This window comes from Girardinichthys multiradiatus, chromosome 22, assembly GCF_021462225.1.
Source record: "Girardinichthys multiradiatus isolate DD_20200921_A chromosome 22, DD_fGirMul_XY1, whole genome shotgun sequence".
Classification (NCBI taxonomy): domain Eukaryota; kingdom Metazoa; phylum Chordata; class Actinopteri; order Cyprinodontiformes; family Goodeidae; genus Girardinichthys; species Girardinichthys multiradiatus.
This window is the reverse complement of record NC_061814.1, coordinates 34,738,040-34,752,708: the sequence shown is the minus strand read 5'-3', so window position 1 is coordinate 34,752,708 and position 14,669 is coordinate 34,738,040. Positions and strand designations below refer to the sequence as shown.

Here is a 14,669-nt window from a genome sequence, read left to right as displayed (position 1 = left end):
TTTCCAGCAACTTAATTGCACTGAAAAGCGTCATGTGATGTCCCAGTTTAGAGGCATCCTTTCGTCATACAGTCAGAATAAATTCCCCTTTTGGCTCTGAAACTTCACAGAGCATGGCTGCATGTTATAGAGCACCATATAATTTTACTCGGTTTCTGCTAGTCTTCTCCCTGGTCTGACAAATAAAATCCAGTTCTGGAATTGTCACTAATTCTGCCCCATGAAAGTCATAGGAAGAGCTTTTAGAGGTGTTATTTATTCTGGCAGAGGAATTCTAAAAGTTTCCACTGAAAATGTCAAGTTGTGCCTCGGTACGGAGGGCCAGGGCAAATAGTTTTTTTCTGTTAGGCCCATATTCTATTTAAAGGTGAATATATATCCATTCTGTCATGAAAAGTCATTTATTAACACCATATGAATAAAATGTCTGGGATTCACTGCTGGGTTAGTTTTTAGGCGTAACTTTCCTTGTCGTTTAGGAAAGCTGAAACTTTATTGAACATGTGGGTGCTCCTACAGTAACCCCAGAATTGCTCATAAACCTACAAGGAAATACTCTTGGCTTCTTTGAAAAAATAAGTATCGGAAAACTATGTGGCATGTTAAAAACCAGTAATTATGTGTATTTTTAGTTTTCTACGTATAATTCATGGGAGAGAAGGAAAGAGACCATTTGCATCCAGGACAAAGTTATCCCATAGGGCACTCCTAAAGTTGCTTGAGGATAGAAAACTTTATTTGCATTACTGATTTCAATTTGGACCTTTAGTTGTCCCATGACCCTACCACCTCCAAGAAAAACCAGTCACACCAGTAAGCTTGATTCTGTGTCTCTTTGCTGAGCTTGTTGACGTAGATGCCCTAAGCCCTTTTATTGCATGCTTTATTTTACTGGGAGCTGGGAACTGCTGGGATACATTGTCTGTGGGAGGCTTGAATGTTCTTATTTATAGAAGAAATTGCAAACACAAAATCCAAACACAAAACCATTGAAGAATTAGACATCTTTAAGTTTTACATTTACATTAATTATTTTTTCATTTATTTGTTATTTTCAAATATTTTTCTATGCACAGGTAGCAGGGTACCCACATGCAGTGTGGAAAAATATAGAATTTGGGTTATTTGAGTATTATACAAGTCTGGACAAGTTTGAGAAAAGAGAACAGAGTATGAAAAAATAGTTGTGTTTTCAGACTTTATTCCCCATCCATCCATCCATCCATCCATCCATCCATCCATCCATCCATCCATCCATCCATCCATCCATCCATGTGTTTCTGATAGAGCTGAAGTGCTTTATCACAAATTTGTGCAATATCATTATCTCAAAGGAACCGTTTGGAAAGTAATATTTCTTGGCAATTTATATAATTCAAGTGTGAGGAATCCACACTGTAAGCCAATAAAATATTCAGTGTTGGATGGAGTCACCCTCCAGTAGATGCCCACAACTCACACATATATTATGGTGGTCCCAAAGATGCTAAAGGTTGTCGAGAGACTTTAAAACATCAAAATGACAGATTAGTTAGACAAGAGAGTGTGAAATGTGGATTTATCACAACTCAAAGCCTCTTCACAAAATTCGCATGATACAGTGCAGCCTGAGCCTCTGTGGAGGCTTTTACTTTCTGCATGCTTTGTTGCAATGACTTATTGATGAATAGTAAATTTTCCTGGTCTTATCATCTGTGTACCTATGAGAACATGCCTCACTCAGTAGTCCATTCATCAGTGTCTTTGTGTTAGCAGTAGTTAAGGCCTCTTGTTTCTGGAGGTAAACATGGCTATCGTCTGTTTCTCCGGCTAATTGTGGCCAGATGCTGCGGCTGGAGAGCAGATGGGCTTGGCGCTAAATGATCGTTCTTGGCTGACATCACCTCGGAGCTCAGAAACCGTTAGGCACACTCTGAGGTAGAAAGGATCAGCAGAAAACAGATAAGAAACTACAATGCAGACTGAGGAAAAAGCAAGCTAAAATGAGACATGATTACGTTTCCTGTTACATATCAGTATCACTGAATATGTAACTAATACATACATATTATTCTAATATGTATGTATTAGAATAATGCAAATCACTTAACAGCTGATCACTTGTTTTTGAGCAGAAGCCACTATGAACAAAGAAAGGGAGAAGCAAACAAATTGGGTTCTGAAAGTAACTGTTAAAATACAATACATTTACTAATGTGTTAGTAAATACATGGCCTGATAACATCCTGCTGTGAGAATCAGGCATATAAATGACTAGAATGTATGCCAAAAATCTTCATTTAGTTACATTTTTGGTCTTATGTTTATCTTATTGCTCTGACTGAATCTTTTCTTGAGCTTATTCTGGAAAGTCCTGCTTGTATCAAAGCTATTTGATGAACACTTTGTTTTTTCTTGTAAGCTGTGGTGTCAGGTCAGATTTTTTACATGTCTCTTTTGTATCTGTATATTATAACATATTGGTTAGCTTATACTGAAAAAAAAAACAACATCAAACATATGAAAAAAACATTTCCAAAATTGTAATAATTGTTTAAAAATCTTGCTTTCTGATTTAGAAAAAAACACCAAAACAGGTTAATAAAATAAATCTGTTAACATGAAGAACAATATATTAAATAATGATGTTATAAGGTTATGAATCTATTTTAGCAATAGTTGTTTTTAGTGCAGACTGTAAAAATGCGACGGTAGCAACCCACAATGTTCTCTGTAATGCTGTTTGGAGCCAGAAACCCTCACAGCGACACTTTCTAATTTATGAAGGTTCACTTTAAAGGTGGGAAAAAAACAATCATTCTGTGGCCATTAACGGCTTTAGGGGAAAAATTGTGAATTTAAGTCTCAGTTTGTTTGGTCTTACTAGATTAAATGACCAATATGTTATGAAAAAGATATTTAAGTAAAAGAGTTGCAGTTTAGGTCTTATTCATACAATAAGAACTGTGCATCTTGAAGTAGAGGTAAGGCTATGTGAATTTTTAAATAATGAAAATAAGTACACTTTTTTTTAAGATTTGTTGTTACATTTGATAGCGGTGGAGCTCATGTGAAAAATTAAATTCTATATTTATTGGATTTTTTTTTTAAATATAATTTAGTTAATTTCAAATATATACAGGTCCATCTCAAAATATTAGCATATTGTGATAAAGTTCATTATTTTCCATAATGTCGTGATGAAAATTTAACATTCATATATTTTAGATTCATTGCACACTAACTGAAATATTTCAGGTCTTTCATTGTCTTAATACGGATGATTTTGGCATACAGCTCATGAAAACCCAAAATTCCTATCTCACAAAATTAGAATATTTCATCCGACCAATAAAAGAAAAGTGTTTTTAATACAAAAAACGTCAACCTTCAAATAATCATGTACAGTTATGCACTCCATACTTGGTCGGGAATCCTTTGGCAGAAATGACTGCTTCAATGCGGCGTGGCATGGAGGCAATCAGCCTGTGGCACTGCTGAGGTCTTATGGAGGCCCAGGATGCTTCGATAGCGGCCTTTAGCTCATCCAGAGTGTTGGGTCTTGAGTCTCTCAACGTTCTCTTCACAATATCCCACAGATTCTCTATGGGGTTCAGGTCAGGAGAGTTGGCAGGCCAATTGAGCACAGTGATACCATGGTCAGTAAACCATTTACCAGTGGTTTTGGCACTGTGAGCAGGTGCCAGGTCGTGCTGAAAAATAAAATCTTCATCTCCATAAAGCTTTTCAGCAGATGGAAGCATGAAGTGCTCCAAAATCTCCTGATAGCTAGCTGCATTGACCCTGCCCTTGATAAAACACAGTGGACCAACACCAGCAGCTGACACGGCACCCCAGACCATCACTGACTGTGGGTACTTGACACTGGACTTCTGGCATTTTGGCATTTCCTTCTCCCCAGTCTTCCTCCAGACTCTGGCACCTTGATTTCCGAATGACATGCAGAATTTGCTTTCATCCGAAAAAAGTACTTTGGACCACTGAGCAACAGTCCAGGGCTGCTTCTCTGTAGCCCAGGTCAGGCGCTTCTGCCGCTGTTTCTGGTTCAAAAGTGGCTTGACCTGGGGAATGCGGCACCTGTAGCCCATTTCCTGCACACGCCTGTGCACGGTGGCTCTGGATGTTTCTACTCCAGACTCAGTCCACTGCTTCCGCAGGTCCTCCAAGGTCTGGAATCGGCCCTTCTCCACAATCTTCCTCAGGGTCCGGTCACCTCTTCTCGTTGTGCAGCGTTTTCTGCCACACTTTTTCCTTCCCACAGACTTCCCACTGAGGTGCCTTGATACAGCACTCTGGGAACAGCCTATTCGTTCAGAAATTTCTTTCTGTGTCTTATCCTCTTGCTTGAGGGTGTCAATAGTGGCCTTCTGGACAGCAGTCAGGTCGGCAGTCTTACCCATGATTGGGGTTTTGAGTGATGAACCAGGCTGGGAGTTTTAAAGGCCTCAGGAATCTTTTGCAGGTGTTTAGAGTTAACTCGTTGATTCAGATGATTAGGTTCATAGCTCGTTTAGAGACCCTTTTAAAGATATGCTAATTTTGTGAGATAGGAATTTTGGGTTTTCATGAGCTGTATGCCAAAATCATCCATATTAAGACAATAAAAGACCTGAAATATTTCAGTTAGTGTGCAATGAATCTAAAATATATCAATGTTAAATTTTCATCATTACATTATGGAAAATAATGAACTTTATCACAATATGCTAATATTTTGAGAATGACCTGTATATTGTTCATCCAAGAATTTAAACATAGCTTTAGAGGTCAAGAATGGCCCAAACATCCAGCTGATTAATATTGTAAATTCACTTTTTTCCAATGATGGAAGTGTATTTTTTTCAGCAGTCAGTCATTTTCTATACTGCTTCTTACATAGTGGGTCGCAGGGAAGCTGGTGGCTATTTCCAGCAGTCTATGGGCAAGAGGCAGGGTACACCCTGGACAGGTCGCCAGTCCATCGCAGGGCAACACACAAACAACCACACACACACTCATTCATACACCTAAGGGCAAATTTAGAGCGACCAATTAACCTAACAGGCATGTCTTTGGGAGGAAGCCGGAGTACCCGGAGAGAACCCACGCATCCACAGGAAAAACGTGTAAACTCCATGCAGAAAGACCCTCAGCCAGGAGTCGAACCCAGGACCTTCTTGCTGCAAGGCAACAGTGCTACCAACTGCGCCACCGTGCAGCCAGGCTTTATTTATTTGTGTAAAATTTACAAATAATCGCAAAAAGTTAATATTGCTTAAAATGGTGATAGTACCAGGCAGTTTGACGGATTGGTGGTTATTATGTCTTTCACAGAAATATGGTTCTTGGGTGGCCTCTCTAAAGTGAAAGTGTGCATGAATAGTTGTTTGTGTCTGTGTTGGTGCAGTGATAGCCAGGCCAGTTGTCCAGGGTGCACCCTGCCTCCTTCCCATTGACTGCTGGGAATAGACACAAGCACCCACAGAAAAGGGCAGGTATAGAAAAGATTCACAGCAATACTTTTAGTGATTTTAGTACATGACCTTTTTAGTAAAAGTAAAGAATCAATTCCCGCCACAACAGATTATCAGCTTGTTTCAACAGAACTCACTACAAGTAAAAAATGCAATTTTTTAAATCAAAATCGCTTCAAGAACCCTTTTTAAAAAGTTTTTTTTACAGAGTTTCTATTATTCCAACAACTAGCCAACTATAGAAACATGTAGACCTCAATAAAAAGCCCTGCTGAGATCCTCCTGGTTGACCCTAAAGCACACAGATGGCTGTAAAAGTAGCTTAGAGGCTGGTGGTGTCCTTAGTGTATTTCTGTATAAAGACAACCATGACAATGTTAAAAACTCAGTTGCTATGGCTGTAACAAAGTGAATGGTTATGGAAATCCCTGTGTAATAATGAATAAATACAGCTGCTTTGATGAGAGCGGGGCAGAGGTTATTTTTCATCTACAATGGCTCTTTTACATCATAAGAGCAGCGAAGAACATGTTTGTTAACTTGGTTTCATTCATAATGTGCCAGCACCTTACCACATTCTACAGAGCTGTGGTTTAGTGCGTTGATATACAGCACTGTTAGTGTGCCGCTCCAGGTGCAAGATGGGAGACTGGAGAGCCCTGCAGAGGATAGTGAGGGGAGCTGAAAAGGTCATTGGAGCATCCATTCTTTGGTAATATCCTGTGTAGGAGATTCATGTCTCTGCACAACCTTTAGCAACATTATGAAATGTACTTTAGCTATTAGAAATCCAAGAGACTGGGGGAGGATACAATCTTCCTACTACATGTGACTGTTGAAGCATCCGGTAATTATTCAGCAGATTACAGACAGAAAACCTAATTTACACAGCAGCTGTGAAAAAGTAATTATGTCCTTTACAGATTTCCTCTGTTTTTGGTTTTTAGTCACTCTTAGTTGTTGTTTTAGAACACCAAACAATTTTATTATCAGAGAAAGATATCCTGAGTAAACACCAAATTAAGTTTTTAAATAATTGGACTTGCTGGTGCGCTTCTCATCATTGTCATGTTGCACAATGGGCAAACTTTTAAAGATCAGAAGTCATAGTTTCATTTTTTTTAAAATGTTGTGTTAATTTTATAAAAGATGTAACAGTGACACACGTCTTCCAGAATGTTTCACTTTTCTCTTATCAGTTCACAGAATATCTTTGGAAAAGTTTTCATCAAGAAGATTTTTAGACAAATGTGAGACGGGCCTTCGTGTTCCTTTTGTCATTTTGTTTTACCATGCTTTCTACATGCTTTCAACATGTGTAGATAATGACTCTTACTGTGATTTGCTGTAGCCCAGAAGCCCTGGAAATGTTTTTTTTAACCCTTTCCACATTGATAGTTTATCAATTGCTTTGTTACATGAATTTCTTGATCAGGACATGATGTGTTGCTTTTTGGATTTTTCTTTTGTCTACTTCTTGTTGTCAGACAGGTCCTCTTTCAGTGATTTTTTTTATTCTACATTTCAAGCAGTAATCAGGCTTGGATGATGCTCTTGAATTTGAATTCAGCTTTCCAAGAACTGTGACTAGCCATAATTAATTAATCCTTTAACAGAGGCGCTAATCACCTTTTCCTGTCTTTTTTTCATCTTTGTATCATAAATAAATAAAATCAGAATTTGAAAACAACATTTAATATGCACTCTGTGTATCATTGTCTGACATTAATGTTGTTTTTAATATGTGTGACAAAAACAAAACCAGAACAAATGTGTAAAGGGGCAAATACCTTTGCACAGCACTGTATGTCAAGATGTCGTGTTGCTGATGTTAATGGTTGCAGAACGTTTGAATCTTTTGTCCACAGAGTAACGTTGACTGTAACAGCAGTGGCCAAACTCGGCGCAGCCAACAAGAGGACCACCAATCAGTGAACCACAGTCCTTCACGAGAGGGAGATGACTCACTCTGTGTAAACGAAGCCATCAGCCAACATGAACTGAAGGGGGAAAGGTGACTGTTCAGCCTGACTTCCCTTTTTATGACATACAAGGAAATGTCCTTATGTAAAGTTAACCATAAGTGGAGTCACATGTCTGTGTTTTCTTTGCCTCAGAAAAGCGAGAGCAGAGCCCAGACTGCCTGCCGGCCATCGAAGCCACCCACATCTTCACCTACAGCTCCAGAAGTTCACTTTGTCTGCTGACAAGGTGATCAGATTTCTCTCACATACAGCTAAAAATTTGTTATTAAAACTGCCTCCATACGAGTCTCAACAATACATGATATACTTCATCTATGCATCAGAGGTGATTGCATTGTCAGCACAGTGCTTGCACTCTTTGATTAGCTGTCATGTATACATAGAATAAGAATGTTGACTTAGAATATGCTCTAATTTTGGATTCTTGCCTGAAGTAATATTTATTTAGTTCGCAGGAAATGTAAAATATATTTGAAGAACTTAATAAATTGGCATAGCCTTAGTTAAATCATTAGTTAATTCCCTATTTGACAGCTAGAATAAAAGGTCACAGAAAATGTACAACTGATGAGACACCAGAAACAAATGAAAACAATATAAAAGCAAAAACACAACATTAGAGTCAGGTGAGCTCAATCGTGGAAATTTAGGAAAGCTGTGGAGGGACACTAAGGAGAAGGTGAATAATAAACATAAACTAAGCTGAACCAAATGCACAGAAGTATCAGAACAAGAAATATGTAAAAATAAAACAAACTAAACCCAAAGGAATGAACCTATATGGCAAGACCCAAATAATAATAATGAACACAGAGAAATGAACTGTACATGGCAAGACTTTTCAAACATAAATAAGCAACAAACAAAATGATCAGAAAACCAACATTAATGAAATCCAAAACCCAAACACCAGTGGATCACGACACCCGTAGCCTATCCAGGGCTCCATATTAGTCATTTACAGCATTGATACCATCAGTATGTGGCCTTATTTTCCTGTAAAAGTCCAAAACATGCCTGTATCATGATAACTATGTCTTCTGTTGTTTTGGTAGCTATGTTACAGGTTTTGTGTTTTCTCAGCAATCAACCCTCTTTTCTCTCCTTCTCAGACTTTGTCCTGGCTAAAAGACAATGTTTCCATGGCAACACAGGTGTGTTCGATAGCAAGCGCCAAGGGGCTGGGGGCAGCTGGGAGGTGTCAACAGATCCTTGAACAAGAAATACTCAACAATAGAGCCAGGATAGAGGTGGTCAAAAGGGTAAATGGAGGCGTCATAGTTACATTCCTAGGTTAATCCTGTGCAGCCGTTGAAATAATTTCTGCAGAATCTTTGCAGGTCTTTCTATATGAAGATTTGACATCTCTTGTGGGAAAGTTGCGCTCACCAAAAAAAAAAAAAAAAACATCTTAAATACATTTCACAATATAGATTAGATTTCTGAGTTATCACATGCAGTCATCTGTTGAAATCCCCTACCTCAGGAGGGTCACGGGTTGGTCCGTGCACAGCACCCAGGCAGCTCGAAGATTGAGGAGTTCCTCAGCCAGCTGGAAGTCCTGTGGGAAGAACTGAGGAGGAGGCACCAAAGGAATGCTGTGTTTCTGCAGGCTTCGGAAAAGCTGGGCTTTAGAGTAAGATTCATTTTTTGATAATTCCTGAACAGATTGTTCTCTGAGGTCAGGAAGATTTATGGTCATGACAGATTATTCTAGATACGTTCTGCCACTATTAGAACTTTGATGATGGTTCAGAGCTAGCAATGCACAATCTTTGATCTTTACTGCCTTGACTAGCAAAGAAGTATGCTTACAGAAATGTATAAGGTGCATTGCACAAGTATTCTAACTCTTTTGAACATTTTCATATTTTGTGAGGTTACAATCACAAACTTACATGTTTTTATTGGGATTTTTGTGATAGAGCTACACAAAGTAGTGCATAATTATGAAGTTGACAGAATATACATGATTTTCAAATGCATTACAAGGAAAATCAGAAAAGTGTGGTGTGCATTTGTATTCAGCCCCCCTGAGTCAACACTTTGTGGGACCACCTTTCGCTGCAATTACCAGCTTTGAACATCTAGACTGGAATTTTTTACAGTTCTTCCTTGCAACATACTATAACTCAAGCTAAGTCAGACAGGATGAAGATCATCTTTGAACATAAGGTTTCTAGTCTTGCTAAAGATTCTCAGTTGGATTTAGTTCTGAACTTTGACTGGACCATTGTAAAATGTGTTTTAATAGCTCTGGGATGTATGTTAATTTTTCTTTTCGTGCTGGAAGGTGAACCTCAGACACAGACTTTTGCTGCTTTTAAAATGTTTGCCTACAGTATTGCCCTATATTTAGTTTGATCCATCTTCCTATTAACATACTCTTCCTGCCATACTCTTTCTATTTTCATATGATGGACTAAACAACGTTCGTTAGATGTTCAGAGCTTGGAATTTTCTTTAATACTGTAACCCCGCTTTAAACGTCTTTAGTTTCTAATTTGATTATGGGTTAAAAAAGGCTGCAAATCTAATTTAGAACCTAGCCTCAAACCTAGACCCTGCCAATATAAAACATGTAATTATTGATGCTGTTGCTATCTTCCTTGTACTCTGACTTGTTCTTATTTCATTGTGCAATTAATCTCTTAAGCATTTAAGAAGAAAGGCCTCTATATCTCGACAGATACTGTTCTGCACACCCACACTGTCTCTGCTTCTGTTCTGAATAGGTTGTGAAAGTGCTCCAAGCCCTTGGCAGCCTGGAGGCCTGGCTAGAGTCTGTGGAGCTTTCCATGAAGGCGTCTGCATTGGCCGGTGACCCTGAAACCATGAGCAGGGCTGAGAGGGAGAGCTGTCAGCTGGAGAAAGAGGTGGCAGCACGCAGTCTGGAGCTCAGCGATCTGAGGCAGGAGGTGGACCGCCTTCACGGCCACAGTCATCCCCACACACAGGGATTGGCAGCACGCATGGAAGAGGTGGAGAGAAAGTACGTTTTTGCAGTGAAAGAGGTCAGGGTTAGCGGCCCGATGTTTGTCATCATGGAAGATTCGTGTTATGGATTTGAACCCATCAAAGGGAATGATGCTGGCAGTTTCTGCCAGTAACAAAATACAGTATGTCACCATTTCCAGTACATCACAGGTTTGTGTTCACCATGTTTGTAATTCAGCATGGAAGGATTTATTCATAACACTTCCATATCAAATGTAAGACAAATATTGTTACCCTTTAAACCGAAAATACATAAATACCCACAGATCTCATAAGTTGAAATTTTATTCCAAACTGGCTAAAAACATTTCTCCATTCGTTGGTTAATTTTTCTGCATGTATCGAGTATCCTGTTGAAAGATGTATTCCACAGTTCTGCCCCGCTCTTAACCCACAGCTTCAGCTTGTCCTTATGAGTCAGCCACTCGGTTTCTGACAGGACGCCTTACTCTTTGGCATGCATTTGAAAGACAAGCTGTTGTGATTGAGGCTCACAGTATAACCTAATGATGTTGACAGGTTTACTGGACATACCTGTGTCTATAAACACAAGGTCAGACTCTGGAAAAGAGACTCTGGAAAAGAGAGAAAGACATGGAAATTTTTCAATTTAGGTACTTCCAGGGTGGGATGTTGGACTGGGCAGAGATTACCACTTGTACAGCCCAAGAGACCATTAATGCAGATGCATGACTATCCACACTTATTGGAATCCCTGGTCAAGGTGTGTAAAAGCCTTAAAATAAATTAAACTTTTTTTGCAGTAGCACAATCTCGGACTGAAATACTTATAAAAATACAACAGAAAAAAAATCAGGCATTCGGAAACAAATTGTTCATTAATAATCATTTGGGTGCACCAAAGTCTGCTTTGGAGTAAAGGTCACTGGATAAACGTGGTCCCATTTACTATGAAATAAAAGAAAAAGCAAAATATGTGATTTGTAATCGACAAATACTTTGTGTTATACATAATATTTTAATACATTGTTTTGGTTAAACTTTACACCTAAAGAAACAAAAAGGGTCTCCTTTTATATCAACCATCTACCCTGGAGGACTAACTTTGCATCATTGTGGAGAGATTGTGGGAAGAACAGGGACATAGGTCCATCTCTCTATATGCTCCAACTTTGTGAAATGTTATAAGATAAGGTTTAGTGGGTAGACTGAGTGGTGTGCTGATAATTATAATGGTTTTATATAAGTATAAGTATAAGTATAAGATTATGCTGTTGCAGTAAAAGAACATTGTAAAGGGTGCTGTAGAGATACTCACTAAGCAGCTGTAGGACACTTGGGATGATGTCATTATTTAATGCTAAAATAAAGATATTTAAGGAGAATTTATTCTGGAAAAAAACAGACCCCTTCATCATTACACATGTAACCTCTGCACAGATGTGGTTCCTTTGTCTCCAAAGGTACAGGATACGCTCATGTCACACATGATATATGATAACATAAACAGTGCTGGAGCATGGTAATGATCATCACGTAAACTGACCTCAGTGTATTTTATGTGGTTCCTCTGACTGTGGATGACAGTATAGGTGCAGCTTGTAGATAAAACCTTGTTGTTACCATTTGTGTTTCACAGGTATCACTGTGTGCTAAGAGCCCTGACCCAGCAGAGCTCAGAACTGCAGGACACCCGCATGCTGAAGGAGTTTCTGGAGCGTTTGGAGCTGGAGGACAGCCAGGAGCTTTTTGGGGGACAATATAACCTCGACCAGGTAATAAACATCCTACCAGATGCTGATCTGAAACGATCAGATTATCTTCAGTCACATATTGAGATCATTGTGAAATCTTTTCCTGAACATCTGTCTCAGTTTTGGTTTTGTGTCTCACAGCCTCTCCATCGTAACAACTCAATCCCCACATTGCTTGAAATCCAAACCAGCGTTGTTGGAGACCCCCTGATGGAAACTATGGGGGACCCTGTTGAAGAACTGCGTGAGGCTGTGGAGATGCTTAACAACACTGTAAGGGAAAGAGGACGATCACAAAGCCACGATCATGCCATCCAGGAACTGCTGAGCAAGGTTAGGGGAGGGTTGGTGTTTAAACTGCGAAGTTATTTTAAAAGTTTATGTTTTAGGAGGTTTAAATCATGTTGATTAGATCCACATGTTGCAGTAATGTGCTGAATAGTTTTCAGATTCTATGAGCTCTAATTTAACCACACTGTAATCATACTTTACTTCAGAATAAGGGTTTTTGGTTTGGTTTGATTTAATTCATTCTTGGCACATGTATTAAAGTATCATGCTCAAAGATACCAGGAGGAGAAGCCATGACATCATTTTACAGGGATTTGTAAAAGTATTCATAGCCCATGAACTTTTAAACAGTTTGTCTTGTTGTACCAGCAAACTTCAATATATTTAATTGGGATTTAATGTTTTGGAGAAAAACAAAATAGAGCATTACCGTAAAGCGTGTGAGCAGGCTCAGAGGTATCCTTTAATATCTCACCTGTCCCATCAAAAATAAATAAATAAATAAAAGCACATAACACCAACAAGTAGCTTACCCAGAACACACCATCTACGCCATGAAGCACAGTGCTGGCAGCATCATGCTGTAGAGATGCTTTTCTTGTAATGTCCAAACCCAAAATCCAATCGAGTAGATGTTAGAAGATATGAGATATGTTGTTCACAGACACCTTCCCACACAGTCCAACTGAGTTTGAGCTATTTTGCTTAGAAGAATCTGCTAAAATGTCAATGTGTAGATGTGCAAATTGAGACATACCAAAAAGACTTGCAGAAAAGGTAGCTCTACAATGTACTACAATACTTAGTGAGACTAAATAATGTGTCACGTAAAATTCTAATAAATCAAATGGCCAAAGTTTGTGGCTGTAATGTGAAAAAAAAAAATACTTTTGCAGCAGGACATTGTAATTGCTACTTTGTTACATGGCTCTCGTTGGAAAAGAAATTAAAGCACAGTAATCTAATGAAAGTCCCATCTCATGAGGATATCTTGCCTCTCCAGCATGCCAGCATTGCAGTGCGTGTGGAGGAGTGCTTGTGCAATAGCAAGGAGCTGAGCCTGGACATCCTGGAGAAGGAGACGGACATGGCAGTGCAGTGTGAGCCAGACCACTGCTGCTTTGAGCCTCTGTGGGACAGATTGGGCCACCTGGAGGTGAGAGGGGAGATGCTTGCTTGCTTTTGTTATTTGACTATGATATAAACAACAGACATGATTCATCAATGCTGATACAACCCAGAATTGTTTTTGGAAAAATCTGCTTCACTTTCTTCTTTGTAGCAAAATAGGGTCCTGTTTGCATCACTTTCAGCTGCAGAGCATATTGTCCACACAGACACACACACTGAGCGTGCAAAGATTTAGTAAAAACACTGCATTTAGTTGTTAGGTCTCAAGTGAGTCATTGTTCTGTTAACTCTGTGTGTTGTGTGTATGTTTTGGGGGTAAATCTGGTTGGGTGTGCAGAGGTAAAAGTTTGTGTGACTCATTGGTTGGCCAGCGTTGTGTTTATCACACACGCAAAAACAAACACACATGTATTTAGCTGTCAGGACATTATTTGACTGAAGAGTAGAAGTGACCTAATCTCCCAAACAGAAATAACTGTTGCATCAGCAGACAGGCATGCAACAACTCAGTGTTGGTGAAGCTTAATGTGGCTGAGAAACTTCATGAAGCATTGCTCCCAGAGGACACTGAACTTTATTAATTACTGCATCATCAAAAAATGGAGAAACAAAGTGGTCAAGACTGCAAGCTAGCTTAGCTATATTGTGGGGGCCCATATGTAGACCATATGGGCCTCTAATAGAATAATATGCATAAAGCTATGAAGATGAGGTCATAGTCAGATGAACAATAAAATGATAGGAGGATTGATGATAGTATTCTTGATGTGATTATCTGCAGACTGACTATGAAATCATCAGGGAGGAGGTTAAGGAGATGGAGGACCAGGCAGCTCATCTGAAGGAGTTGTGTCTGGAGAAAGCGCACATATTTGAGGTGAAGATCCAGTCTACACTACAGGCCTGGAACGAACTGTGGAAAAGCGTGATAGAGAACAGATCTCATCTGCAGGAGTTTGTGGAGCTCCAGGGCTTCTTCAGGAGCTACCTTGCCATGATGTAAGCCGGATGTCAGGATCCTTGTCTTTGCTGCAATTTGTAATCTGCTTTTTGGGAACATTTGCTTATTGCAATACCCTTTAGTGAAAGAACAGAAT

The 14,669-nt window shown here is 39.2% G+C and overlaps 1 protein-coding gene and 1 long non-coding RNA gene across 8 annotated transcripts in view; one reads left to right on the top strand and one right to left on the bottom strand.

Annotated features, from left to right (window-relative positions):
• Nucleotides 1-14,669, top strand: part of LOC124858867 — a 45,559-nt gene that overhangs the window by 12,062 nt on the left and 18,828 nt on the right. For all 6 annotated transcript variants that reach the window (XM_047351153.1, XM_047351154.1, XM_047351152.1 and 3 more), the window contains 9 exons: nucleotides 7,322-7,467; nucleotides 7,571-7,664; nucleotides 8,551-8,700; nucleotides 8,925-9,074; nucleotides 10,174-10,430; nucleotides 12,036-12,171; nucleotides 12,292-12,483; nucleotides 13,445-13,597; nucleotides 14,354-14,571. In XM_047351153.1, the coding sequence (XP_047207109.1) occupies nucleotides 7,322-7,467; nucleotides 7,571-7,664; nucleotides 8,551-8,700; nucleotides 8,925-9,074; nucleotides 10,174-10,430; nucleotides 12,036-12,171; nucleotides 12,292-12,483; nucleotides 13,445-13,597; nucleotides 14,354-14,571 (1,496 nt within the window). The remainder of the gene's footprint in view (nucleotides 1-7,321; nucleotides 7,468-7,570; nucleotides 7,665-8,550; nucleotides 8,701-8,924; nucleotides 9,075-10,173; nucleotides 10,431-12,035; nucleotides 12,172-12,291; nucleotides 12,484-13,444; nucleotides 13,598-14,353; nucleotides 14,572-14,669) is intronic.
• Nucleotides 990-8,930, bottom strand: LOC124858868. Of its 2 annotated transcripts, none has more exons than XR_007035959.1 (2): nucleotides 8,724-8,930; nucleotides 990-1,912 (listed from the first exon to the last, which is right to left on the bottom strand). It is a non-coding gene; the product is annotated as an uncharacterized LOC124858868 (long non-coding RNA). The 2 variants fall into 2 exon arrangements; XR_007035958.1 differs by lacking the exon at nucleotides 8,724-8,930 and adding an exon at nucleotides 7,244-7,354.